Genomic DNA, 26,646 nt, shown 5'->3' on the forward strand with positions numbered 1-26,646 from the left:
GGTAACGTAATAAATTTCGAAGTTGATCAGTGATCTAAGCAAAAAGCAATAAATTTATTCAAGCTCAAAAAAAAAAAGCCAGATCACACTTATAACATTGTTGATACATTGCAGTTTAAAATATTCTTGTCAACACATGGGGGGTTGGGAAAGACTGCGCTCTCAAAGGCACGCGCAGTGACGCAGAAAACAGAACAAATTATGTAGTGCATGGAAGTGCAGATCTCGTTATCGGTGCGTTTATTTACTAGTAATGTCAACGTAACTTTGCTCAGAAACTGAGCACTGTTGCGCAGCACATGTCTGCTCATTCACCGTTATCTGTCATCTTGCCAGCTGGCTTGGCACTCCGAAATTTGGCATTCAACCGTCCTGCTTGCGCAGAAGATGAGCTCTGCCAGTTCGGGGTTAGCAGTTTTTTAAAGCAGCGGAAGGGAAACTTTGTCCACTTTTAACCGTGCTTCTTTCTTCGTCCCAATGTACACAACGTTCGCCAACCTCTTATTCGCCATCGCCGTACCTGCGGAGCCCGACGCTGGTAAGTCCAGTGGCGTCCCCTCTGGTTTATTTTCTTTTCTTCTATCTCTCTTTCACCCCCACTGGTTACGGTCGCATTCGTCCAGCGGGTCTTTATAAGCTACCCAGCGTGCTCCGCGCTCTGTCCCCCGCTCCACCATCTTGTTTATTCACATGAACCGTGCGGAGTCTGCCTGCGTAGCGGTGCCCTCAAGTACAGTTTGTCGTTGGATGGTTTCCCCTGTCTGGGGGGCTGACACCAGCAGACATTGGGCGAATTGCGAGCAAGCACGTCAAAGTGACAGTGTCCGGCAAAAGCTCCCAGGCGACAGGCAAAGAACGCGCGAACAGCTCGGCCCGATCTAAGCGAACGCGAGACACCTCTGCCGTCGAACTCACTATGAACAACGCTCTCCCTAATGACAAAGACAACAATCACGCTGAGCCCGAGGCGATGGATACACAAGAAGGTGGTATGAGTTTCTCTTCTTCCCCGCACTTCCCTTGTTTTCCCCGTTTTCCGAGCGCCGAGCGTCAGTGCCGTGAACCGGAGTTGCTGGAGCGGCTCTCTTTTTTCTTGCGGTGCTTGTGGTGGTGCTTGCGGTGTCTGTGCCGAGGCGCGATGCGGAGCGGCCGCGGCGGCGCGAGCCCGGGTGGGAAAAAAGAAAAACAAACCGAGAAGGCCAGTGCCGTCACCGTGTCCGCGGGTGTGTTTTTTTGACGTATCATCGCCGGTTACGCTGGCCCAAGCAGAGAACCTAAGCCTAGGTTAGGCCTAAGTTGTCACCGATGCACGGCGGTGCCGACCGAGTCGCGTCGAAAACGGCACCGGCGCGATGCCGTTAACCGCGTCGCGCCCGGCCCGGCGGCTCGCGGCGGTGGCAGCGGTGCCGGCTCGATGTTGCGTTAGGCCTCGCCCGGTGTGTAGCGCCGACAGCGGGGTTCCGCGAGCGAGCTAGCGCGCGCCGAAGGCGTTGCGCGTCGGCTTTTTCTTTTGATGAGGAGGTTGCTAATTAGGAGCCAAGTAACGGTAGTGGCGGGGCCGGCACAGCTGTGTCCGGCATCGATGGTTGAAGGGAAAAGAAAAACGGAAAAAGGCGGAGGCCGAATGAGAGTAGACGCGAATGAAAGAAAAAAAAATGGGGCTAGAGATGTGGGGGCCCGTAGGCTGTATTCCCGACGGGAGTGAAAAACGGCTTTGGTCTCGTGCTCCCCGGAGGAATTGTCGCTGCGACTGTACTGTTGCCGCGCGCCGGGCACGGCCGAAACGTCGACTCGACTGTGACACGAAAGAAAGAAAGAAAAAAAAACAGTGGCGGCCGGCCACACGACTTTGCCGCGCCTTTGGTGGATGTCCGCCGCCGCCCTGGACCTCCGAGCGAAGCAGAGGGGAGTAAATTGTCAGCGGCAGTTTAATTCCGTTGCCTGGCGTCGCCGATGAGCGGGCCGGCGTGACATTGGGCGATGACAGCCGCTGCGGCCGCCGAACGTAAGCAGGCGCCCGACGATGATGCGTGCACTTTCTATTTCCGAGCGTCTGCAGGTTTTTGATTAGGCAACGACGCGCCTTACTTCGTTGTTAGGTGTGCGGGGGCGTCTGTTTGCGTCCGGTTTTTCTTTGGGCGGCGTTGAAACGTGAGGACTGCGTCCGTGACGCGCACGGTTAACCCTTCCTCGGTTTTCGTGCCGAGGTTTAGTCACTTTTGCGGCTGACATCGACCGTCTTCCCTGGGCGAGCGGTCCGTATGGCAGTCCGAGTGGATTTCGTTGTGGTCCTGCCAACTTGGACACCCGCGTGACACCGTCATTCGTTGCAGCACTCAAGTGGGTGTATTAGCTGGTGTCATGTTGCTGATGCCCGAACAACTTGTTCCGGAATCCTGGGGAGGGGTGAGAGAGCAGTTTCTTGAAATGGAAGCATATTTTCGAGAACAGGATGATCCATGAGTGCGATGTTGTCACTGTTAGCCCTGTGCTTGCCGCGTCCTTCGACTACGTGCCTCATCACATGTATCGCTTTGAATCAGTCAAAGTGCCTTCAGGAAATTCTCATTTTCTGCATGTGGAATCGGTCATTCTCGTGTCTTGGGTAGCGCAGTTGTCGACCATGACCTCTGTACTTCACTTTCCCCACAGACATTCCCCATTAACTAACCGCTGAAATTTGAGTATTGGGAACATTTGGACGCTTGTTAGAATTCATGCGGATCATTATCTTCTTACTTTGATAATGAGCCTTTGCTTTGTTGTACCGAGCTTTTCTTTTTAAGTTTTGGTCTCATTTCACTTTGTTCGTGAAATTTAATCAGCATGGAAAAAAGACGAAGGTGCAACGCTCGTCCTGTGTGTGTATTATCCTCGTCGTTGCACAGGTTCCACCTGTTCGTCCACATATATTGCAGAGAAAATGTCACGTCTAACCTGAACGTGTTGTTACATATTTTCCCGTGTTCATTATGCCAAGCCCAACAGCTGACGATTTTCGTCAATTAATCCACTACTAAGTGTCAAGTGGCTTTATCCGTGCTCTAGAACCTGTTTTAGCATGAAAGTAATACCCGTGCCACACGTGCACAAGAAATGGCAGTAAATGCTTAAGGCCTTAAGTTTGTTAATGCCGTTATTTTCGGAGTTCGTGCAATTAATCCACTACTAAGTGTCAAGTGACTATCTGTGCTCTAGAACCTGTTTTAGCATGAAAGTAATACCCGTGCCACATGCGCACAAGAGATGGCAGTAAATGCTTAAGGCCTTAAGTTTGTTAATGCCGTTGTTATTTTCGGAGTTCGTGCTACACGTCCACATTTAATGCCATTATTGAAAGTGACGATGACGATAACGCTTGCAAGGTAGTCAAGTTTCATCTGAATATAAACATTCCTAATGAGCACAATATATCGGGAATGTTTTTCAAATGCAATGCAAAAACCATTTTCCAGAAAATACGGCTGTTCCTGCTGTACAAGTCGAAAAAGTGGCCATAAACTCGCATGTCAGCACATAAGTCGAGAGTACCTGTCAATAAGGCTGGTTAAAATGGCGCTCTTCGCATCGAAAAAGCGGTATAGATGCCTCATCTGACTGAAAGTTAAGAATTAACTATTTGCTACTGGTTGGGAAGTTGTTACTAACAAAGCTGAATGCTTTTCCGCGTGTGGAATGGGAACGAGAGTACACGTTGCACGGCCGAATGAGTTGTGGTGAACTCAGTAGGTCGCGAATGGCAGTAAGGCTGATGCCATTAAATTTATGCGTGTGGCACCGCATGAATGCCATTAAAGGCAGTAAGCACTTAATGGCATTAAATCTGTCCGTGTGGCACGGGTATTAGTCCACATTTCAAGGAAGCGCTTGCATGCGCTTCTGAAGCAGTGTTAGGAATGTGTTGCATCCTCCCTCTTGGCTCCCCTATTTTTTGTAGGACGCAAATACAGCATGTTACTGGCTGTCATGTACGAGCATGGGACGTATCATTAATGTGACGAATGCCTATAATGAGTGTCTAGGCATAAAAAAGTTACGCTAGTCATCTAAGGTCAATGATTCTTGTTACCCTAGCTGTGAAGGCAGCAAGTGTCTGTTCTTCCTGCTTCTTTTCTGTTTTTGAAAATAAGCTGTTTTTCTTTAATGGTCATCTTTGTTTCATTTTGTTTCTTATGCTGTCGATCGATTGCAATGACTTCGAAAAATACTTCGGGTTACTTGGTTGCATAAACAATCCAACAGCATGGAAAAGAAAGGTTAACATTTCGCACAAAAAGATTGCAGTGCAGAAAATAGTTGCTGTTTATGAAAATGCGTGATGCTGCAGTGGAGCTTGTGAACTACAAATACTCAGTTCGGACAGGACGGCATCTTCTTCTGGCTGTGGCAGTTAGTAAAACAGGTATACAACCGGTTAATCCAATTTCAGGGAGGCATCACCAGCGCTTCCAACGTCACGCAGGAGATTAGCCGCAATGTCGTTGAAACATGTGATATCATACGGATGGCCTCCTTTGAGGAACGTTCGTCTCGGCATTCTTGACTTGTATCTGAGTGTTGTCATTTTCTCCACAAATATCTGGCTCTGTTTTTGCTGAGCTTGGACCTTGCAAATGAAAGTTCATTCATTAACGCGTGCTAATGTTGCAGTTTATTGGAACCTTCCCTGCACCGCCGCGGTGGCTCAGTGGTTATGGTGCTCGGCTGCTGACCCGAAAGACGCGGGTTCGATCCCGGCTGCGGTGGTTGAATTTCTTTGGAGGAGAAATTCTAGAGGCCCGTGTACTGTGCGATATCAGTGCACTTTAAAGAACCCCAGGTGGTCGAAATTTCCGGAGCCCTCCACTACGGCGTCTCTCATAGCCTTAGTCGCTTTGGGACGTTAAACCCCATAAACCAAACCAAACTAAACTGTCCCTGCTCAGTTTATGCTCCTGTCTGTCAGATGCTATGTGAACTATCCGTGGTCATTTTGTTTTTCCAAGACTTGCTGCTTGCTGTTAATGAACTTCTTTTAGACCTAGTTCACTGCTGGTTATGATGCAATGCTGATTCGTCAAGCATTTTTTAGGAACCTAAAGGGAAAATTTGTGGGCGTACACATGGAAGCCTTTGAATTAGCTGCAGCATGTACCGATGCAGCTGCGATCAACTACTGGTGGTGCCGTGCAGCTGCGAGAACATAAACCAGTAGGGAAACACTGGCATAAAAGAGAAAAGTGCCTCATCTCGTGCCTCGTTATCTCGTTATCTCATCGTGCGCGTCGTCATGATGTAATGGCATTCGTCGTCACTTCAGGTTAGGTTGTCTCTGACTGTGCTAAGATTGTCGTGCTTCAACTCCATATGACTCCTCAGTACACTTGGTTCATGTTTATCCAGCCCTGCCTGTTTCGGTATCACGGCAAATATTCGGTGCTTTCCCTGCTGAGAAGCATTGTTAGAGGTGACAAAAGTAGACAGAAGAAATTGGCGTTGCTTTGATGGTGTCACTATGGGATCGAAATATTATTAATGCGACAGCATTAAAGTTTTGTCGGGAGCAAAATCTGCTGTCTGATGTTGTGAAATTTGCTGATTGGTGGAGCGAGGTCATGTGACCTTGTGACGTCATCACAGCCTGCCCCGATGAGCCATCCTGATTGGTCGAGAGAGGTCATGTGACCTTGCGATGTCACCACAGCCTGCCCACCTTGGCAGATGGCGACCTGGCTACCGGATTGTGAGCAACCTGCCCATTTTGACAGGTGGCAGGTAATCCAAGAGAGGTCATATGGCCTTGTGACGTCATGACAACCTGGACACCTGGTTGTGAGCAACCTAATTAGCATAAGAGTCTACGTCAGGAGCAACCTGGGCCCATCCAGTGTCATGAAGTTCACTGATTGGTTGAGATAGTTATGATGTTATGTTATAACATTCCCCAAAGGAATGTTATCACGAGGTCACGTTGCTACAAAGGAACTTATCACAGGCCTCTACCCAGAGGAGGCAAATAAAATGAATCAAAATCGATAATCGAATGTGACATCTGGTGCCATTGCATTCCACTCGTAAGGTGTCTTAATCATCCCCCTAGTTTTTATTGTTTCCGAAGGGAAGTCCTGTTGCCCTCGTGGCAGTCCTTTTTATCGGAAATTGGTCATCTCATTGTTCCACCACATTCTCGGCCACACCCATCCCCTCTCCCTTGCGCCCACACTTTTGTTCTGGCATGCTGCTGGTTACACGTTCTCTACCTTACTTGCAGTGGGATGAACTATTTCCTTGTAATTGTTGCTATAACTTCATGAATTCGTGTTACCTTATAATCTAAGCCGCTGTTCTGCCATTCCAACATTGCAGCAGTCATTTTCATGTTATCAGGTTGGTGCGGTGTCCTCAATTTTATCTAATTCCTTTTTGCTAGGCTCTAAGTTTCGGCCTTGCAGGGAATTAGTGGCAAGATGTATTGCTTGTGCTCTGCCCTTTTACGTATTGGTGAGCTACTGCTATTCATTACTTGGAACTCCGTGTCAGATGTGACAGCTTTCAGAGGCGTGTCAAAACCGTGTGTTTAGTTGCCAGTCTACATCTTACTGAATTGATCATATTTATTGAAAACTTTAATGATACGATTTATCCACTGTTTCAAGACTGTTGTCCAACCGGTACAGATTGTTGGAGACCTGTTCTTTGGACATTGCTTTGGAGATAGAAGTCGAGAATTTTATTTAGGTATAAGAACTAAACTGAATTTCATTTGTCTTCAGCAAATTGAGCTTTTTGTGTTAATCTTCAGCAAGTGGTAACGGTTTTGGGTTTGAATTTTTTTAGTTTTCAACTAGTCCTGCCTTGGCGATTGCTTTCCAGGCCACGTTTGATAGCCTTTTCTAGGTTGATTCATTCTGGACTGACTTGTCTGGCAGAAAAAATTGTTTTATAAAAATACACTGACTCATGCCCGCCTATTTTCTGCGTTTGGTTATTCGAAATGCTTGCACACTCGTGTGCTGTGCAGTGTTGGTGCATATTGAAAGAAGCCCCGGGGTTGAAATTGACGCCCAGTTCTGCACTACTACTTTTCTTACTACCCCATGTATACAGCATCAGAGTTTAAAACCTGCACTCCATTCCATTCGATACCGCCACCGCGGTGGCTCAGTGGTTATGGCACTCGGCTGCTGACCCGAAAGATGCGGGTTCGATCCCGGCCGCGGCGGCTGGAATTTCTTTGGAGGAGAAATTCTAGAGGCCCGTGTACTGTGCGATGTCAGTGCACGTTAAAGAACCCCAGGTGGTCGAAATTTCCGGAGCCCTCCACTACGGCGTCTCTCATAGCCTTAGTCGCTTTGGGACGTTAAACCCCAAAACCAAACCTAAACCAAACCATCCATTCCATACCGTGCTAACCATGACCGCCTAGTTAGTCTGCACGAGAATAGAGAGGAGCAGTTGGTGTTGCACGATCTTTCATCTCTGCGCAAGTGTGGGGAACGGCACTGTACTCTTATTGCTTTGCAGAAAGTACTATTAACAGGTGTTGCAAGTGTGCTTTCAATTTTACCGTATTGTTTGTTTCCAAACACCCGGGCAGATTATTGCATTGCAGATAAGGGCTACCAGGAAATCTTTATCATTGCTATCTTTGCTGGGGCACTTTTTTCCTAGTGTGCAGACAATAGACAAGCACTGTCACAGCTGGCTCTTTGGACGTGGTGATAAGATTTGATCACTTTTTTTCTTATTTGCCTGTGTTTTGCAGGGTGGGATTTATTTTCATTGCTACAGGTGCTAGACTCGCAGTGGCTTTGACAGCTGCTGGTGAAACGTTTTCACTTCGTGCCTGCTCCTCAGTATTCGTTTCGAGCTTCCCCTTGGTGCATTGCTAATTGGTATTGCGCCAAAATTAATAGCTTCCTTGATGTCGCTGCTTTTCTGCGTGGCGTTGTAAAAAGTTTGCTTGATCTCTGTTCAGGCCAAACTCATTTCATTCACAGGTAATAATGCCTTAGAAGGGCGGCTCTGTAATGTGGTGGTTTCTTTTTTGCTGGAAAATACCAGACTAAAAGCCCTGGTTTATAGACTTACAAGGGTGAATCGTTTTTGCAAACTCCCATTGTTATCAACTTTTTATCGGTAGGGAGGATGGCTTGTGCGTAGTTTGCTCCTTTCTACGCACTTGGGCCAGTACTGAAATCTAACCAGTGTTCAAAGCTCCGCGTTAGAAAAGTTGAGGCTGTAAAGTGCCTAGTCAGCGGCGCATTGACATCCCTGTTTCTACTGGTTGATGGCCGAAGTAGCGGTCAACTCTGAGCGTTCGCCCCCAACCTCGTGTCATTTCTTTCTCGGGTGGCCTAGGAAGCTCGCAGAGGCAGTGCGTGTAATTTGCACTGTTGCAAGCTTTTGCAGTTCATCAAGCAACACTAGTTTTTAGTAGTGTCAGCATCAGCTTCAGGCCCGAAACCGTTATTAGAGTTGTCTCGTGTACAGCAACAGCTATCTTTTTTTTTTCTACCGTGCAAGCTGGGCTTCACATGCTGAGCCTTCTTGGATGTGATAAATACAAATTCACTTCTTTTTCCTTTTGTTATGGTTCCTAAACTGGTATTCTTGACAGCTTCTGCATCTGCTTTGGTGTTCGTTTACCCTTTCTGCATTGAGGGTCATGAATGTCTTTTTCGCCTTGGCGGAATTAGTGTGAAGGTTTTCATCATGACTGCAGTGACCACGGCGCTTACGTATATTACCGGTAGACTTGTGTTTGCGGCCTGGAAGATGAGCATCCAGTTATTTTGCCGCCAGGTTCTGTCTTGATGCATGCGCTGGATATTTGCATCTACCGTATTTTCCGGTGTACAAGACGCACCCTTGTATAAGACGCACCCGCCATATATGCAGGCTGTCATTCAAAAAATTGATATATAAGACGCACCCGTGTATAAGATGCACCCCAATTTACCCAGTTAGGCTAGTGAGGCTTAATTAAGCATGCTTATGCGACCATCGCAAAATGCGCCGTACTTGTGAGAAGTTCTTAAGCAACGCTAAGTGATCGAAAAAGGCAACACTCACGCCATACCCGCCCACGTTTTAGCACAAAAGAAAAAAAAAGCGGATGAACTCTCTTTATGTCCACAACAATTTATTTTTACATAAAACCTTCAAAGTCTTCATCTTCAGATGCGCTATCGAAAAGGCAACGCGGCTGAAGCATTCTCTTCGCACTACGTACTTGCAAAGGGTGACTAAAAAAAAACATCGGCTTCTCTTGGCTTGTCTTGACAATGGCGAGAAGCGCGACTGTCGCCATCTTTTGGCATTTCACATTACCTTTGCTTGGGCTCTCCGAAACGGCCGCGTGTTTAAGATCCCGGAAGTGGTCAACCCCGCCGTTTCATGATAAAGTTCACCTAAAAAAGCTGCGCACGGCGGTCCCCGTATTGAAGTATTAACCATGTTACAACCGCGTTATTGGTAGTAATATTTTTTCGGTGAAAAAAGCTTGAACATGAACCTGAGTAATTTCTGAACTCGCAAAAAAAAAAAACGGAAAATTCGCATATAAGACGCACCCTTGTATAGCACGCACCGGCAAGATTTTGGAAAAAAACCCGCGTCTTATACACCGGAAAATACGGTACATGCTTGAAGTTTACTGCACCTCTATGAATAATGATATCATTCACTCATGTTCATGATATGAAATGAAATTATAGCTATGCACCATCTAGCCCAAACTGAAGTTTTGTTAAATTAATGATATGCTAGCTGAAATCAAGAACTGATGGGCATGGGCAGGAGGGCAGATAACCTATGGCCCCTTTGAGTGACAGAACGTTTTTCGAAAGGAGGTAAATGTAGCAGGGGGGGACCAAGAAGCAGGTGGGTAGATTAGAAGAGAAAGATTGCGGGTACTAGGTGCCCACAGCCAGCTTAGGACGGTTGATTTTAGGTGCATTGGGGAGGCCTTTATCCTGCAGTGAATGTAAGTAGCCTGGTGATGGGGATGGTAGAAACTTCGTACTCATTTTCTTCAATTGAAGCTTTTGGCCTGACATAAGTAACAAGTGGATAATTGTTAAAGGTGCACTGAAGAGGAATCTGAACTCGTCTTTTTGCCGTGGGAATTCAATCTGCACGTTCCTAGCATTCTTAGAAACTGCGATTTATTGCCCTGTGTGGCCGATTTCCCTAATTAAATCGAATTAATGCCCAGCTCCCGCCTTTTTTTTTAAATTCTGCCTCGTACGGTGGGCAGAGTCGACCAACGCGGGGAGTGCTTTCAGCTAGCTCCATGGAGGCTTTGCTTTCGCTTCATTTTGTTTTTTAGGTTTTCGTGAATAAATAGTTTCATTTGCAGATAATATAACCGCAAAATAAGCCCGCAGAACTAAAAATACGCGCGGACTATTTGCTTCTACGGACTACTACGTATTACTCCGCCAATGGCAGAGCGGCAAGCCGCCACGGGACTGGGTGAAAGGCACTCCCCGCGTTGGTCGACTCCGCCCACCGCACGAGGCAGAATTGAAAATAAAAGGCAGGAGCCGGGTGTTAATTTGATTTAATTGCGGAAATCGGCCACACAGGGCAATAAATCGGAAGTTGCTAAGAGTGCTCAGAACGTGTAGATTGAGTTCCCGCGGCAAAAAGACGAGTTCAGATTCCTCTTCAGTGCACCTTTAAAGAAGCACTTAGTCTAATCAAATTGCTCGAGCATTTCTTTGAGGCTCACTGTGTGGGAATGTGACACGATAGCAAATGGTTTCTTTTAACCATTCTGGGTCAGCTAAAAGATTACGGCAGTGTCATATTCATTAAAATTTAGTGTGATACATTTTTTACAAGAAATTCTGGCTGCAACTACAGATGTTTCAACCCATAACTGTGTCCAAACAAGGTCTACTCATAATTGGTTTAAGAAGGTATGCCTCTCCTGTTCTGATTAGCGGTAGGGGTAAACAACCTTCTGAACCATCCCAAAATTCTACATTAGTCACTGTTAGGCATATATTTCGTATTCCTTGCCCTTCTTCCTCCTTCTTGGAATAATAGGTGTATGCTCTTATCTTTGAAGTAGGGTGATATCATACTATATGTGCATTCCACGAGAAAGAAAAAAGAAACGAAAGCAGCCACATGATTTGTCTTCATGTGTTGTCCCCCTTGCGTTCTTATAATGAGAGTGAATGTCTGATGTTGACAAGTCTTTCTGTCCTCGATGAAACGTGGAACGAGCTATGCTTGAATGCTTTTAAAGGGACACTGAGGAGAGCTCTATTAATATTTTTTTTTATAGCAAAATCCGATAGTTCGGCATTTCATGGCTTTGTTGCCACTTGGCCGGCAGCGAAAGATGCATTTATTTCTAAGAAATTTGGATTCGAAGTTGAAAAAGTTTTTCCCGCCGCTCTGATTCAAACTTGGGATTCTCCTATGACGACACAGGACTAAGTGACGTGAAACATGACGTAATGCAGACTCCGTGATTTCTGGCGGCCATGCAGTGCGGCCCAGCAGCAGCCGATGAGAAAGCTACCGCCGGCCGCATGTTGAAGGCATCTATCGGCTATTGCGGCCGTCGCTAGAGTCGCTTTGTTTACGTTTGCACTGGCGTTTTGCCAGCGTTACAACGGTACCCGTTCTCGAAGTCGCCAACGAAGTTCTCGCAAACAGACACCTTTAGCATGCCGTGTACCTTGTTACCGTTAGCGGAATACCGGGAGCCCCCATACTACCCTACCCATACCGCTGTGAGCAGGCGCTGCAGGAGCGCGCGTAGCTGTTGGGTACGTGGCGCCATCTGGCGACGTCAAGGAGATTTGCGCATGCATTTGCTGCGCCTCAGTGATTCGTGGCTTCTCGTGTCCTAGTGTTGCTAGAACTATTGCTTCTAGCAACACTGTTTTGTCCTATGACGTCATGAAGCTTGTACTTGCGAGTTTGGCCCGTGGCGGCGATACCTGTATTTTGGTTCTTGCTCTTTTGTACGTTACAAGAGCTTTGTTGTCAGTATGAATGGCGTTTTTGTAATCAGGAGCTGGTATTCTGTCGATGCAAGTCAACTTCAATTTCTCCTCAGTGTCCCTTTAACACTCACAGGGTAACTGACCTGGGAGGTTGACTTCAATTTGGGGCTGACCCCTTTTCAGCTAATGTAGGTCGCCCTGCCAAAACATTCTCCAAATAATACGCCGCCGCGGTGGCTCAGCGGCTATGGTGCTCGGCTGCTGACCCAAAAGACGCGGGTTCGATCCCGGCCGCGGCGGCTAGAATTTCTTTGGAGGAGAAATTCTAGAGGCCCGTGTACTGTGCGATGTCAGTGCACGTTAAAGAACCCCAGGTGGTCGAAATTTCCGGAGCCCTTCACTACGGCGTCTCTCATAGCCTTAGTCGCTTTGGGACGTTAAACCCCATAAACCAAACCAAACCAATCCAAATAATACTCTGCTTTTAGTCGGCCCCGTATGCCCAGTGATGTTTTGAACCAAAAACAAAAGTTCTCCTAAGTCCCAAAAATGCCTATTTCAGGCCCTTTTTCTTTGCAGCAGCTCGAAAACTCCGGCTTCTTAATGTGCCGTGAAATTCCTTAAAAGTTTTTTTCACCTTATTTTACCCGTGGTACTTTCTGAGAAGGGAAAATCTTCAAATAGAACGTCCCTGTGTGTGCATTCTGTTAAGTTAACCTTATTCTTGATGAGCCGCTGTGGTGGCTCAGTGGTTATGGCGTTTGGCTGCTGACCCGAAAGACGCGGATTCGATCCCGACCGCAGCGGTCGAATTTCAATGGAGGCGAAATTCTAGAGGCCCGTGTACTGTGCGATATCAGTGCACGTGAAAGATCCCCAGGTGGTCGAAATTTCCAGAGCCCTTCACTAAGGCGTCTTCCATATAGCCTGAGTCGCTTTGGGACGTTCAACCCCAATAAATCAAAGCAAACTTATTCTTGTTGTTGTCGGGCTGCAACTGCTCTTGTACCATCACAATCCACTACTGTTGTCAAGTTTGCATAAATATGGCGCAGCTGTCAAACATGAAATCTGCTTGTGTAAATGCACTTCCCCTTCCTTGGACTTGTACCTTATGCGAGAAGAGCATGTTTTGATCCCCCAGTGCCACCGCCGGGTACACCCACTGGTTTTCCAGTGGTCAGAAGTTTTCCCTTTGCCTGATGCTCAGCTTCTCCGATATGAAACACTTGGACAAATGGGTCTTGGGCTTTACTTTGTGCGGGGAAAACATGCACTGGTGATGTAGCTGTTTGGCCTATACTCCGTTTCATACATAGCAGGCAACACTGCCAAAGCTAGCGCGCCTGTTCGTGCAGGCTAAGTCCACACACAAAAAGTAGTTCGCCGTACAACCAAAGCGAACACAAATATATTTCGTAGCGACAAATCTTAAGTGCTGTGACTGGCACCTCCTGGGCTTTGTTTTACCTCTTGCCACATTTTCGTCCTGCGACTCGTCAAGATTTCAAGTCTCAAAAAGTACACGTGGTGGTATGATATGCGGTTGGTAGGGCGAATCGCTTGTACTAAATCCGCGCCGAATAAGTAGTTTGCACTCTGTGAAAATTATGGCCAGAGAGCCCGAACACTGAGCACCTCACAGCTATGACTGGGATTTTCAGTGCTACATCGTTTTATACCGCTCCTTGTATTTGTCTAAACAGTGACCGGAGATTCGAGAAAAACGAATGAGAAGTGGCGGAGTAATATGGTTTCACGTATGCACTACTTCAGCAACCTCCGCAGCGTTGCCTGCTGAAACGGAGTATAGCTTCCCTGGTGCCATTAAAATCTAATCGTCGTCATCGTTCTACTTGCAGACGACCACGTGGCAGTGCAGCAGCAACCACCGCCCCCACAGCCGCAGCCACAGCCGCCCCCCCTAGCGACTCCGCAGCCACCCCCCCCAGCACCAGCGGCACCCGAGGGGCAGCAGCAGCAGCAGCACCCGTTCGACTCGGTCACCACCAACGCGGTGGTGCGGACGGCAGACGACGACCCCATGGGTGGTGGCGGTGGCGGTGGGGGTGGGACGCGCCCCATGGAGCCCCCGGAGGAGCCCATGGAGGAGGAGGACGAGGCCCGGTCGGAGGCCACGTTCCGCTTCGTGGTGCCCGAGTTCTCGCGCCTCAAGGAGTCGCTGCTCAGCCCGCCCACCTACGTGCGCAACCTGCCCTGGTGAGCCACCCCCCCTTTGCCCGACAAGGCTGTCCACTGCGCTGGCCTTTTCTTGGAATCGCAGGCTGCGACATATTACTGGCCTCAATAGGGGATATTCAAAATTCCGCAAGTGCGCTTTCCCGCATAACAATGTTGCCCCCAACAAGATGGCGGACCATGCGTTTCCAGCTGAAACAAAGCAAGAAAGACTGGTTTTTTGTTTGATTCTTCCAAAATACGTTTCTTACATTCTATCCACACCTTTAGCGCCTGTCCTGAAGCCCATGTAGTTCCTTTATAGCGAAGTCGGCCATCTTGTTAGGGGCAACATTGTTATGCGGGAAAGCGCACTTGGTGATTTTGAATATCCCCTATATACAGACAAAGGACAGTGAGCAGAAACACACAGGACAGACGCTAGACTTCAAGTGCCGTTCATTGCTCACGTATGTAGTAGTAGTAAGTGGTTTTTGATAAACGTGGCAAATGGAAGACAAAAGATGGTTGCTAGCCCCGGCATCTGCCATCGCTGCTGGAAGCACCTGAGCTGGGGCGGCGGAATAAAGGATGGCAGGCAGTGTGTAGAAGTGAACAGAAAGAGGTGAGGGGATAGTAGAAAGGACAGGGGGAGAATACGTATGTGAAGAAATCACTAAGCGCATCTGCGCAGGCTCAGTACACAAGACATATTTGGTGTAACACGATCGTTGGTTATCGAGAGTACAAATGAAAACGTAAATTCACAGCAGATTGAAGCGCTTGCGTGTGTATTTTAACGCTAGTAATATGTCGCAGTCTGTGGATGAAAAGAGCACCAACTAGTCCAACTTTATTCTTTAATCACGTTCCTTTCTTGGAATCCACCATATTGCATGTCCTGGCTGTGCCCATTTCCTCTCCTAGATCCCGGCTAGGACGTTATTAACTTCCGTTTCCTGGCCCACTCTGTTCTTTTCATGGCTCTTAGTGTAGCACCCTTAGTCTAGTCATCGACTTCTCCATAGATCACATACTGTCCCTAGTTTTGTTTGATACTGCGTACAGTAATTAGTTTCGGCCAGCTAAGGTAGCTGCACATTAAACTGGGCAGTGTGGATTGGGGATCAGGGGGGGGGGGTTCAACCCCTGTGGTGCACTTTACTTATTTATTTTATTTATTTATTTATTTATTTATTTTATTTAGTAAGGAACCCACAGCGCCGTGGCATTACAGTGGGGGGGGGGCAATGTACAACAAAGAAGCACACATGACACCTCCGCTCGCAGGCAGAGTTACAAGCATAAAACTTTCACCATGTACATCTCACTTCAAAAGAACACATCACAATCGCATCACACCATTAAAGAACGAAAGAACGCATCATTTGATGTCACACTCACAACATCGCTCGGTAGTCGGTTCCATTCTCTAATGGTTTTCGGAAAAAAAGACATTTTAAAAAATTCAGTTTTTGCCGCGAATTCGCGGACTTTAAAAACATGGTCAACACGGTTGGATCTATAAAAAGGCTCCTGCACATACCTTTCGCGTTCAACCCGAACAGTTGAATAATAAACAGCATGAAACAGCTTCAGACGCAACTTCTTTCGGCGCGTGTCAAGCAATTCCCAGTAGAGTGCATCCTTCGTACGCGATGCACTGTAACGAGCCCCGCGTGTGCCAGACACGAAACGAGAGGCAATGTTCTGCACCCTCTCCAACTTATCTTTATCTCTAGCAGTAGGCGGGTCCCAGACAGTGCACGCGTAGTCCAGAACCGACCTGACATAAGTCTTGAATAAAATGTCACGACATGACAGTGGAAAAGTGCTTGCATTTCGGCGAAGAAATCCCAAGTTTCTGCATGCTTTAGCAGAGTGCATGAACAAGCAAAAAAGCCTGCTAACTATAGACGTAAGGTATGGAACATAATAGTATGGTGGGGAGAAAAGTAGTGCATGTTAACAACTTCAGGTATTTGAAATCAGTGTGGTGGAGCCCTCTGCTGTGGCATCTCTTGCAGCCCATGTGCAGATTTGGGGCATTAAACCCCACATGCGAAATCACACCGTATCGTACTAGCGTATTCACGAAGAAAAGTACATGCTGCCTTGTATTATTGCATGCAGGTTGATTTGTTCTTAATTAATGTTGAGAATTAATGGGTTGACCTCGTTGTGGGGCTAGAGATGGTTCATCAATTGACTAAGTTGTGGTTAGTACCACACTCCATGCAGGCGTAGTTCTTTGCTGGGAAAACCCATTAATTCGAGCCTCGTCATTTAAAACTTTCAGATAATTTGAACCGAGTGCCAAATGTAATGTTAGGAGCTTGTGTGTCGAGAATTGGTTCTGATTTGCGGTTTGCATTTATTGGGCAGGGCAAAATTTACACCCTGGTTAATCAAAGCTTTTAAACACGTAATTTTACTGTGACAGCCGTTAAGGACAAATTCCCTAGTTCTTTGGCGTTCTTAGCAGTGTAACCCGAAGGAGGAGTGCGAGGGGGAAGGAGAGAAGGAAATGTGAGCTGTGCTATGCCAAGCGCTGCTTCACAGGCCCGGGATGCCCCCTTTGTGCAGCGGTGTGAACTAGCATGTATAACGTTACTTTCAGATTTGTGGCGCCCTCTGTATGCAGCGGCGCGAACTAATGCTGGCGCCATTTTCACCGCCGAGAACTGCTGCTGCAAAAATGTCGCATTACACAGGTGTGGTAAATGTCGGAGAGTTCTTTAAGTACTACGTGGGGGGGGCGCGTTTATTTGTGACTGAATAATAATAAACTTTATTCAAAGCAGGGATACAATACAGGACGCGTACACGCCAAAGCCACAGTTGGGCTTGCAGGGCGCCGGTAATAACATTGTATCACTCAGCTGTGCTCGACACTGACGCTGCTTGCAGAGAAGGTTGTCGCTGCATCATGCCGACCCTTTATTCGTGCACTGCTTGGTTCGCAGGAAAATTATGGTGATGCCACGCACCAACACGGGCAACGACCGGCAGCCGACCAAGAGTCTCGGCTTCTTTCTACAGTGCAACGGCGAGTCCGAGTCCTCGTGAGTTCCCCACCGCTACTTGTGTTGCCGCATGCCAGCTTCAGGTTCTTTCTCTCATTGTGCTGCGCTAGTGAATCTGCTTTTTTTTTTTTTTTCACAAATGTGGCGCCCTCTATGGAGTGTGCGAAAATTTGTCAGGAAAACTGGTTGAAAACAAACGTGCATGGGTGAAGCAGGCACAGTCCACCTACGTGGGGTTTCAGACACACATGTCGCAGCTGCTGCCATCTGTTGCTGGCACCTGTCAACAGTATAAACTATGCACGCGCACGAGAACCTGGTGGTTTGTTTTCAACCAGTGAAACTAGAGAGAGGGCAGAAAACTAGAGGCGCGCATGTGTGGAGTGGCAGTGTTGAAAAGGCAGGCTGTATAGTTCGGCAGTGGTCCTCGGAAGTTGTGGACCAGCTGTGCATCGCTGGCCTTGGCAGAATGGCTCAGAAAACGGTCGGGTAGTGTGAATACCTGTCCGCTGCTACATGTCCCGTTTGTTCTAGATGTGTTGTTTGTGTTTGTTTACGTGTTACATTGGCTGGACTTGTTTACTTTTGTAGAGGTGTGCACGTTCGCTTTTATTTATAGCCTACTTACCGCTTCTAGTTTCTCAATTGCTTGCTGTCGGTGCAGAGGCTTTCTGCAGGCTGTAGCGGGCAGTGCCGAGATGCCGATTAGCTTCTTTTTCTTGTAGTATAAGCACTCTGGCACTCCTGGGCCTAAATGCGTTTGTATTGCAGAGACTTGTTATCAGAGGGAAAACTTGTAATCCTTGCAACATAATTTTGAGGATGCAGCTATAATGCCTGCAATGATGTGCTGTTTGAATTTTTGTCGTGTGCACTCTGCATGTTGTGTGCGGAAGTTAACATTGAATTGGGCATTTGCTTCAAGTGTGGTGTTGCATAGGCTTACTGTGGTTGTGTTATTGCTCAGCGCAGACTGCATTTAGGGATGAGAGTATTGCAGCGTGCACTACATCTGTGCTTTGTTTTTTTTTTAGTCTACTGGGTCACCGTTATGTGTCATAAATTAAGGGGCTTTTTGTAGTCATTGTGGATACGCTGTATGAGAGCACACCACTGCTAAATTTGCGTAAGCCATTGATTGGCACCATCTGCTGTGAGCCTTTCGAAACGAGTTCATGCGTCGAGAAGTTTTAAGCAGTTGCGATAGGATTACAGTTATTGTTGTACATTGTAGTGACTGCCAAATTGGCCCGGGTGTAACATTTTTCTTGAGGGTGTTGTCATGTGCAGTTGTCCCCTTTGCTGAGCATGACTACCATTGCCATTACCATCACAAAACAGTGGCAGCCGATGGCAGTTGTAAATCCCCCCCCCCGATTTTTTTTGACATTGCCTTGCTATAAATTAAAAACAAACGATCACGTGGAAAAGAAAGACGCAGTATTATTTCTCACTCTCAGTGGCAGCTTCAGCTGTAGCTTGGGGGGAGGGCTACTGAAGACCATTCTGAACCCCCCATAAACCTGCCCCTGCATGTCTTGCGTAGGCTCGAGCCTTTCTGTTGATGTCTGTTGTGTCTGTCTGGCCAGTCCGTTGAGGTTTGCAATGCTGTAGCAGCTGCTTTCATGCGCGTGGTGACCAGTGTGCATTTGACAAAGACCCTACGGTGTGCAGTGCGCCTTTTGGCTGTGAATTGTGTTACAAGGCTTAGCATAGCAATGGAAAGGGAAAGTTTTCAGGCGCAAGTTGCATCAAGGACAAATGAAACTTGGTCCTGCAACGTAACTCCTGGGATCCTATCTGTTTGAAATTCAAGAGCACCCCAAAAGGAGTATGGGCACCTAATTTTAGTTGAATGTTTTCTTCTCTGTAATGGTGTACAAGACATTGGTACATGTGGATCACCATGTGGTATTCGCTTATGGTCGCTGAATAATTTGTAATTGAAATCGTTTTCTCATGCTTCTTTGGTTTCGTCAAAGAAGTGATGGCCGCGACGTCAAAGATGAGTTTAGGTCACGTGAGGGATGAGAAAAACTGCAGTATAATCTCTGCTTCTTCATAAGCTGTTACTTCGGCTTTGAGGTAGGCTGGATTAATTGTGTTGGTGAATTAAAACGACGTGTCAGTGACTATACTGCAATTTTTTTTTGTGCCTCGCATGACTTACACTCGTCTCTGACATCAAAATTATCATTCAGGTTCTGAAGCCATGCAGCATGAGAGGAGAAATTTAAAAATGAAATATATAGCGTTCGTGCGGGAATATCACGGGTGTTACATGTATATTACTATGTCGTGCAAGTTCCAAAGAAGAAAATACGCAACCAAAAATTTGGTGTCTGTCCTCCTTTGAACCAGAACACACGAGGGCTCTGAAATGTTCGCATGTATGCACTGTACAGGGTCTGTTCTGAAAGTAGTAGGACTGGTTTTTTCCTGGGCGAACAGGTGAACGAGAGGTGGTCTGCGCGTGCAGGATCGGTGAAGGGGGATATCGGGAACGCTGGGGGAAATCGGCAGTCGGCTCTCGGTCGTTGGAAGAGAGCAGGTCGCTTGTACTGTGAACCCCTGTCGAAACGCCTCGTCACGCAGAATCATGGAGCGTTTACTGGATCAGCGGTACATGATCAAATTTTGTGTAAAGTTTGGTAAAACGGGCAAAGAGAGTCACGACACGATTAAGGAGGCCTACGGTGATGCTGCCATGGGTAGGTCAGGTGTTTTTGCATGGCACAAGCTCTTCTGAGAAGGTAGAGAATGAGTGGAAGACGATGACCGCTCTAGACGCCCTTCAACCAGCAAGACCAACTAAAATGTGTCGCAAGTGAGAAATTTACTGAACAGTGATTGTAGGATGAGTATCAGAATGATTGCTGATGACTTGAGCATTCCTCAAACCCATGATTTTGAGATTGTGACAGAAAACTTAGCCATCAGGAAAGTGTGCACATACCGTATTTACTCGCGTAATAGGCGCACTCACATAATAGGCGCACCCCTAGTTAGGGCGCGAAAAATCTGATTTTTTTATTTCCGCGCATAATAGGCGCACCCCGAACTTGGCACTGTGATCAATACTGTATTTACACGATTGCAAGCCGACGCCTCGCCACCCCCCGCGTCCCAATCTTTATTTTAACAAAGTTTTTGCTGAACTGACTACTAGTCCCTACTAGTGCTGCTGCCGTCGCAGCTGCTGCGGACCCACAGCACGTACAACGACATCGCGTAGAACAGCAGCGCACAGTTTTCAGGGATGCTCACTTTAAACGTCTGTTTGGAAAGCTTCATCTCCAGCCGGAAACGTTCCCGACTTAGGCCCGCGAAAACCTCGGCGTTTGGATTCGCGTACGAAAATTTAGGGACGCCGCAGTCGCAACTGCCGCACTTCTCGGCCACGTCGTATTTTCCGACCTGCTGCACGCTTGCCGCGTTCGAGAGCAAACTCCTAGCCGTGTAGCTGTTAAGGTGCTTGCCCATCCAGCTAAAACATCAACGCTCCGCGGCAAAGCCATAAACCACGATAACTATCGCGCTACCGCAAATCCCGGCACTTAACAGCAACAAAAAAAAAAAAAAAAACGAGCTGGAGATGCTGATGGCGATATAGATAGCAAAAGCTCGCGGCGGAGGAAAACGATGATGATGATGAGCTTGGCCTTGGGCGCCCTCCGTGGGCGGCGTCTGGAAGCTCCTGTGCGCGTGTGTGGCCTCTGCGATCAAGCGCCCATTGCGCGCAGTCGGAGCCGATCGCGGAGGCCTCGGCGCGTGCATTCCGAAAGTTTCGGTGCGGCCCTTACACGGACCCTTTTCTTTTTAACATTTTCTTCGCGAAAACGGGGTGCGGCCCGTACACGAGTGCGTTTACGCGGTGTGTTCAATTTTGCGAGTCGAAAAATTTCCGGAAATTTAACCCCGCGTAATAGGCGCACCCCGAACTTTGAGCCGGATTTTCTGGGAAAAAATTGCGCCTATTATGCGAGTAAATACGGTAGTTGGTGCCTCGAGTGTTGTCAGAGGAGCAAAAGGCCAACCAGAAGGCAATCTGCCAGGATCCTCTTCATCATGTGAATGAGGACCCCGATTTTTTTGGACAATGTAGTGACCTGTAACTAGACATGGGTGCCTGAATATGACCCGGAGAGCAAGCGGTAGAGCTCAGAATGGCACACCCCCTCTTCCCCACGTCCCAAGAAAGCGCGAATGAGCGAATCCAAGCAAAAGTCCGTGCTCATTTGCTTTTTTGATCGACATGGAGTCATCCACGAAGAGTTCTTATCACCTGGACAAAAAGTTGATGCAGTTTTTTACGTGGAAGTCCTCAAAAGACTCCGAAGCCGCATTGTTCGTGTCCGCCCAGCCATCGCCAGCAATTGGCATCTACAACATGACAACGCGCCGAGCCACACAGCGTTCCGCATAGTGGAATATCTTGCCCAGCACAAGGTGGCAACACTGCCTCAGCCCCCCTACAGCCCCAACTTGGCCCCACCAGACTTTTTCCTATTCCCGAGAATAAAATCGACCCTCAAGGGGAAGCATTATGGATCGGTAGAGGCGGTTCGACAGGCCGTGACAAGGCGGCTAAACATTAGCATTCCGGTCCAGGCGTTCCTGGAGGCGTATGAAAAGTGTAAAACCCGTTGGCAGGGGTGTGTAGATGCGGAAGGGTGCTACTTTGAAAAATTCTAATCGTTTGTAGTGGTCTCATGAATAAATTAAAAAAAAGTGTCCTACTACTTTCAGAACAAACCCTGTATACCTGCTAAGTTCTACAAAGTCCAGCTTTAATGCAGTATGACCTCTGAACCGCGTCTTTTCTTTCCCCACTTGTGCTTGTTACTTGCATTGTGAAGTGCTTGTGCATTAATGCGTGGAAGTTGGTTTTGCCAGTGGTTGTTGAAAGCTTGAGGGAAAGTAAGAAAAAAAAAAGTTGCTTGACCTCTATTGGGCCTTTTTTTTAAGACTCCATTCCCTTGCATCCTTGCAGGGAAACCTCCGAAGGCGAAGAGAGTGTGCCGTAAGGAAAATGTTTTTGGGGGGTATGGCCGTTTCGGCCCTGATGCATTAGAAGGAGGGGGGGGGTGCACTTGAGGGCGTGACCCTCTGTAGAAATTGAGCCTTTCTGCCAAGCAGCCAGCATGCAAACAATAACTAGGCACCAAGTTGCCTGCGTGTAGTAGTTAAACATCTTTTTGCCTGTGTTGTCCTACTTTTTGCAGTGTGGACACACAGTGCTGGCATTTTGTGCGAGCTCGAATGGCCATCTTTGGCTTCCCTTTCTGACACACATCACAGAGTGTCACGTCCTTCTGCACTTTTTTTTTTTTTGGTTCTTGGTGCTGTTTTCTTAGCGCTGCATAGCTTCCTGTGGCAGTATCGATATGAAATTAGAGCTAAGGTGTCTTTAATAGCGTTTTCAAACTCTGCTATGAGTTGGTTTTTGATAGTTTGTGCATCAGTGTCTTGTACCGTTTTGTCTGTCTTGTGCCAGTTGTGCATTGGTACTTGCACTGCTTAAGGGGGGACACTACCCAAAAAGTGAACTTTGAACCGCTTGCTTGATTTCATTGAAACTTGCAACTATCACTGCTGGGACCACCTCTGCCAAATTTTATTATTCAGCAGGGGGCTTGTCTTGAACATTGTAGTGCTTAAAATAAAATGGGATGATTTTCAATCATTTCAGTCTATTTTTCTCATCTCCTGTTTCTTTAGTAAACTTTCAGCTTAGAAAAACTATCATTCCAATATTACTTGATAATATTGGTATTGTAGCGGGTTTTCTGGTGTGAAATTTTATGAGGAACACAACTGTGCAGTCAGTTTGTCTATATTTTACTTTTTTTCACACTAAAAAATGACTTTAAAAAAATTGACGTAAAATTAAAATTTAATGCCATTCCTTATACGGTATCATTCTTTCAAAATATAGGAGAACTAAGCAAAATAATTCCACATTTGTGTGCTCTGGACATTCCCAATGCCACATAACACAAAAAATTGAAAAAATTACCTTTACTTTTCAAACAATAGTTTTCCTAAGTAAGCATAGTCATCCTTGGCATAAATATTGCATAACCTGCTTCATGCTTATTCTAGAATAATTAAATTTGGCAGAGGTGGTCCCACCAGTAATATAAACTAGCCCCACAAGTTACAAAGAAATCGAGCAAGTGGTTCAGAAGTTCACTGTTCAGGGTAGTGTCCCCCCCTTAAAATGTAAATTCGAAATGCATTGTGTTGCAAGCCAGTTCTAATATTAAATTAGCCGGGTGTCACCATGACTACACAGGATGTTGCAAAGAGCGTTGAACCAGTTGATGTAGTGTATTGTCAGTGTCAGGCGAAATTCGAACAAGGCAGCTGAAAAACTGAATACTAGTACACTTGATATTCATTTTCATGGCATGAAGACCGTTACGTAGAAATGTGAGCGAACCCTGCCAGTAATAATTTTCTAGGGGTGGATAGCAATAGAGCTTAACCAAAGCGAAGTAAAAAATAAGGTTATCGTAGTCAATGTTGAGAAAAGTGAGTGCCAAGTCTTTAGCATTTGGTATTTGCTGTAAACTCTCAAAGCATTCAACCTAATTTAATGGTGCAGTTTAATCGCTAGTACAATCGTTTTTGTGTTCTAGGGGCGACGTTAAGCTCTGTTGTAGTACCTCGTTCAGATGTTTAAGGGGGGACATGGGTCTTAGAAAATTTTTTTTATTTACAGACCAAATGCAGTGCAACTGCACAGCCTTATTCAGTTTTTTCTGCTGATTTCAAATATGCAATTTTTATATTTCTAGGCCAATTAGTTCCTGAGATATTAATATATATCATGCCATTGTCTGCTGAAACAATAGAAAAAAAATGGGCCACCAGAAATTTAATTTTAATGTGTGGGTAGATACCACAATGTGTGAGGAATGCAACGCTGGAAGCAGTTTTCAGTTTTTTGTCCATGTGGACAAATGGGCTTATAGTTAGTTTCATGTGTGTCGTGTGTTTTCTGGCACTGTATGTCTGGTTAACTCACTTGAAAACTAACTACTAAGCCCATTTGTTCACACGGACAAAAAACTGAAAACTGCTTCCAGCGTTGCATTCCTCACACATTGTGGTATCTACCCACACATTAAAATTAAATTTCTGGTAGCCCATTTTTTTTCTATTGTTTCAGCAGACAATGGCATGATATGTATTAATATCTCAGGAACTAATTGGCCTAGAAATAAACAAATTGCATATTTGAAATCAGCAGAAAAAACTGAATAAGTCTGTGCAGTTTCATTGCATTTTTCCTGTAAATAAAAAAAATTTCTCTAAGACCCATGTTTAACTTGTTTTGCCGTTTGTCAGTGCACACCAAGCGAATGTGCATAATTGTTGATGCATTTGCCATTTCCAGAACGTGGTCCTGCAATGCCACTGCTGAGCTGCGCATCATTAGTCAGAAGGAGGGCGTGGACAACTTTGTCAGAAGTAAGTGGTACAGTGCATTCGTTGTACTCGCATTCGTTGTACTCGCATTCGTGAAGTTTCTTACATTTTTTCCTGAACCTCCCGCTTGCATTGCATCTCTTTCCCTGCAGAAATTCAGCATCTCTTCTATGGCAAGGAGAACGATTGGGGTTTCAGCCACTTCATGACGTGGAATGTAAGCATCCGCTTGTTTGCTTTTGAACTCGATCTGTGGGAAATTTTTTTTCCCAGCAATATGCATTTTTTTTTGTTTTTCGCCTATTCTCTCTGCAAAATTACCGTAAAAACCCGCGTATAATATGAACCCGAATATAATACGGGGCTAAGTTTTAGAGACGCGAAATGGGAAAAAAAGTTTCAGCCGCGTATAATACGAGTAACACAAGCTCATAGAAGACATTATTCAAATCGCATCCCACACTTCACTTCAATTACTTTGTTCTTCAGTAGCGCTTTCTTCGGACATTTCTTTGTCCGACAAATCATCCCAAATGTACTCATCATCCGTGCCATCGAGGGCGTTCGAGATGCTGCTCTTCTTAAGCCCGCTTTAGCCGCCCGGTGGGCATCACTGCAGGCTCACCTGAGCGCATCCACTCTGCGTAGCACCGCTGGGCAGCGTCCTTGAACGGTTTGTTTACACAGCCATCAAGCGGCCGTGAAAGCTTTGTCGCGTTCCGCTGCACGCGAAAAGGGCTTCTTTCTGTTGTGGCCATCCACGAATGCTTCCTTCGACGACACCAAACTGCCTCCCGGCCGCACCGTTGCCGATGTTCTCTGCAGCCAAAATCGCTTGAAAGTAGCCGAGTACTGTTTTCGAGACCGTGACATCGTGCTCTCTAAAACAATATCCACTTCGCGCAGCGTGCCTTACATGCGAGCATGTGCGCTGTCAACAGGCGCACGGCACACCGCGACCCCCCGGCGCACCCAACGGATCAACAAAGAAACGACGTCGTGACGTCGTTTGTCGAGAGTAACGAAGCCAAGCCGTAGCCATGCCGCAAAAACGAAACCAAAACTTCGAGCAACTTCGAAAATTTTTGTTCGGATCCGCAAATAGTACGAGGCGGAAATTTAGGACGCTAATTATGGGAAAAAAACCTCGTATTATACGCGGGTTTTTACGGTATTGCCAGACGGTTCTTATTTGCTTGAAGCCGACAAAAAGGCACTCGAAAAGCACTGCCGGTAACATAGGGACTCTTCAGAACCTAGTTTGAAGAACTCTTGTAAGTTGGAAATGCCTATGGGAGACATGGGGGATTGCTTTTCACCATTTTGTCGTAGTGAATCCATGGCATTTCTGGTGCGACGTGCATGGGCTCTGCTACAACCTTTCAGCGTCTGCTTACTGCAATGTTTCGTTTCTTTTCACCCCTGTCAGGATGTCTTGGACCCTGAGAAAGGGTTCATAGTCGATGACACCATCATCCTCGAAGTCTGGGTGTGCGCTGACGCACCACACGGCGTCAGGTCAGTGTCACCAGCTTGCTTGCAGTGGTGTCTGTTCTTGGAGTTTGGAACGCTTGTTGTGGTTTCGGCTCATCCACCATTCAGTTTTGCTTCATAACTGGCTTCACCACTAAGCTAAAAAGCGTGAGGAGAAGCCAACTTTTTGAAGGCCTTGAGGGCGATGAGGCAAAGTGCGCGGTGCACACACACAAAAGAAAAGGGTAAAGCTGGAATTAACATACAAAAATGCGGCATGGTCTGCTGAGAAAGGAAAGCTAGTAAAAGTGCAGCGATGAGTAGAGAAAGGAAGAAAAGGGCAAGAGCAAGTTCGCAGCACGAACAGCGGAAGCACGGTATGGGCAGTGAGTGCCACAAGATGCAAAGGAAATTGAACACGTGGCAACATAAAATGTGATAACTGAAAGTAAATAATTATCGCATAAAGGGTAGCTGAGAGCAGGGTGGAAGGTATTATCAACAACTGATATAGTAAAGACCCTGATAGAGTAAAGATTTTTTACTGTCCAAGTGACTTTACTATTGAGGGGTTCTACTGT

At 46.6% G+C, this 26,646-nt stretch overlaps 1 protein-coding gene across 5 annotated transcripts in view; it reads left to right on the forward strand.

Annotated features, from left to right (window-relative positions):
• Window positions 1-387: 387 nt before the first annotated feature.
• Window positions 388-26,646, forward strand: part of Usp7 (Ubiquitin-specific protease 7) — a 79,288-nt gene continuing 53,029 nt past the window's right edge. Inside the window, exons 1-6 of one of the 5 annotated variants that reach the window (XM_089588412.1) lie at window positions 388-538; window positions 13,814-14,171; window positions 17,096-17,194; window positions 24,561-24,634; window positions 24,745-24,809; window positions 26,022-26,110. In XM_089588412.1, coding sequence (XP_089444538.1) covers window positions 478-538; window positions 13,814-14,171; window positions 17,096-17,194; window positions 24,561-24,634; window positions 24,745-24,809; window positions 26,022-26,110 — 746 coding nt within the window. In that variant the 5' untranslated portion in view covers window positions 388-477. Of the gene's footprint in view, window positions 539-649; window positions 990-2,146; window positions 2,341-13,813; window positions 14,172-17,095; window positions 17,195-24,560; window positions 24,635-24,744; window positions 24,810-26,021; window positions 26,111-26,646 lie in introns of those variants that run through there. The other 4 variants (XM_089540967.1, XM_089588410.1, XM_089588411.1 and 1 more) reach the window with 4 other exon arrangements.

This window comes from Amblyomma mixtum, chromosome 4 (assembly GCF_055824585.1).
Source record: "Amblyomma mixtum isolate Tamu chromosome 4, ASM5582458v1, whole genome shotgun sequence".
Lineage (NCBI taxonomy): Eukaryota > Metazoa > Arthropoda > Arachnida > Ixodida > Ixodidae > Amblyomma > Amblyomma mixtum.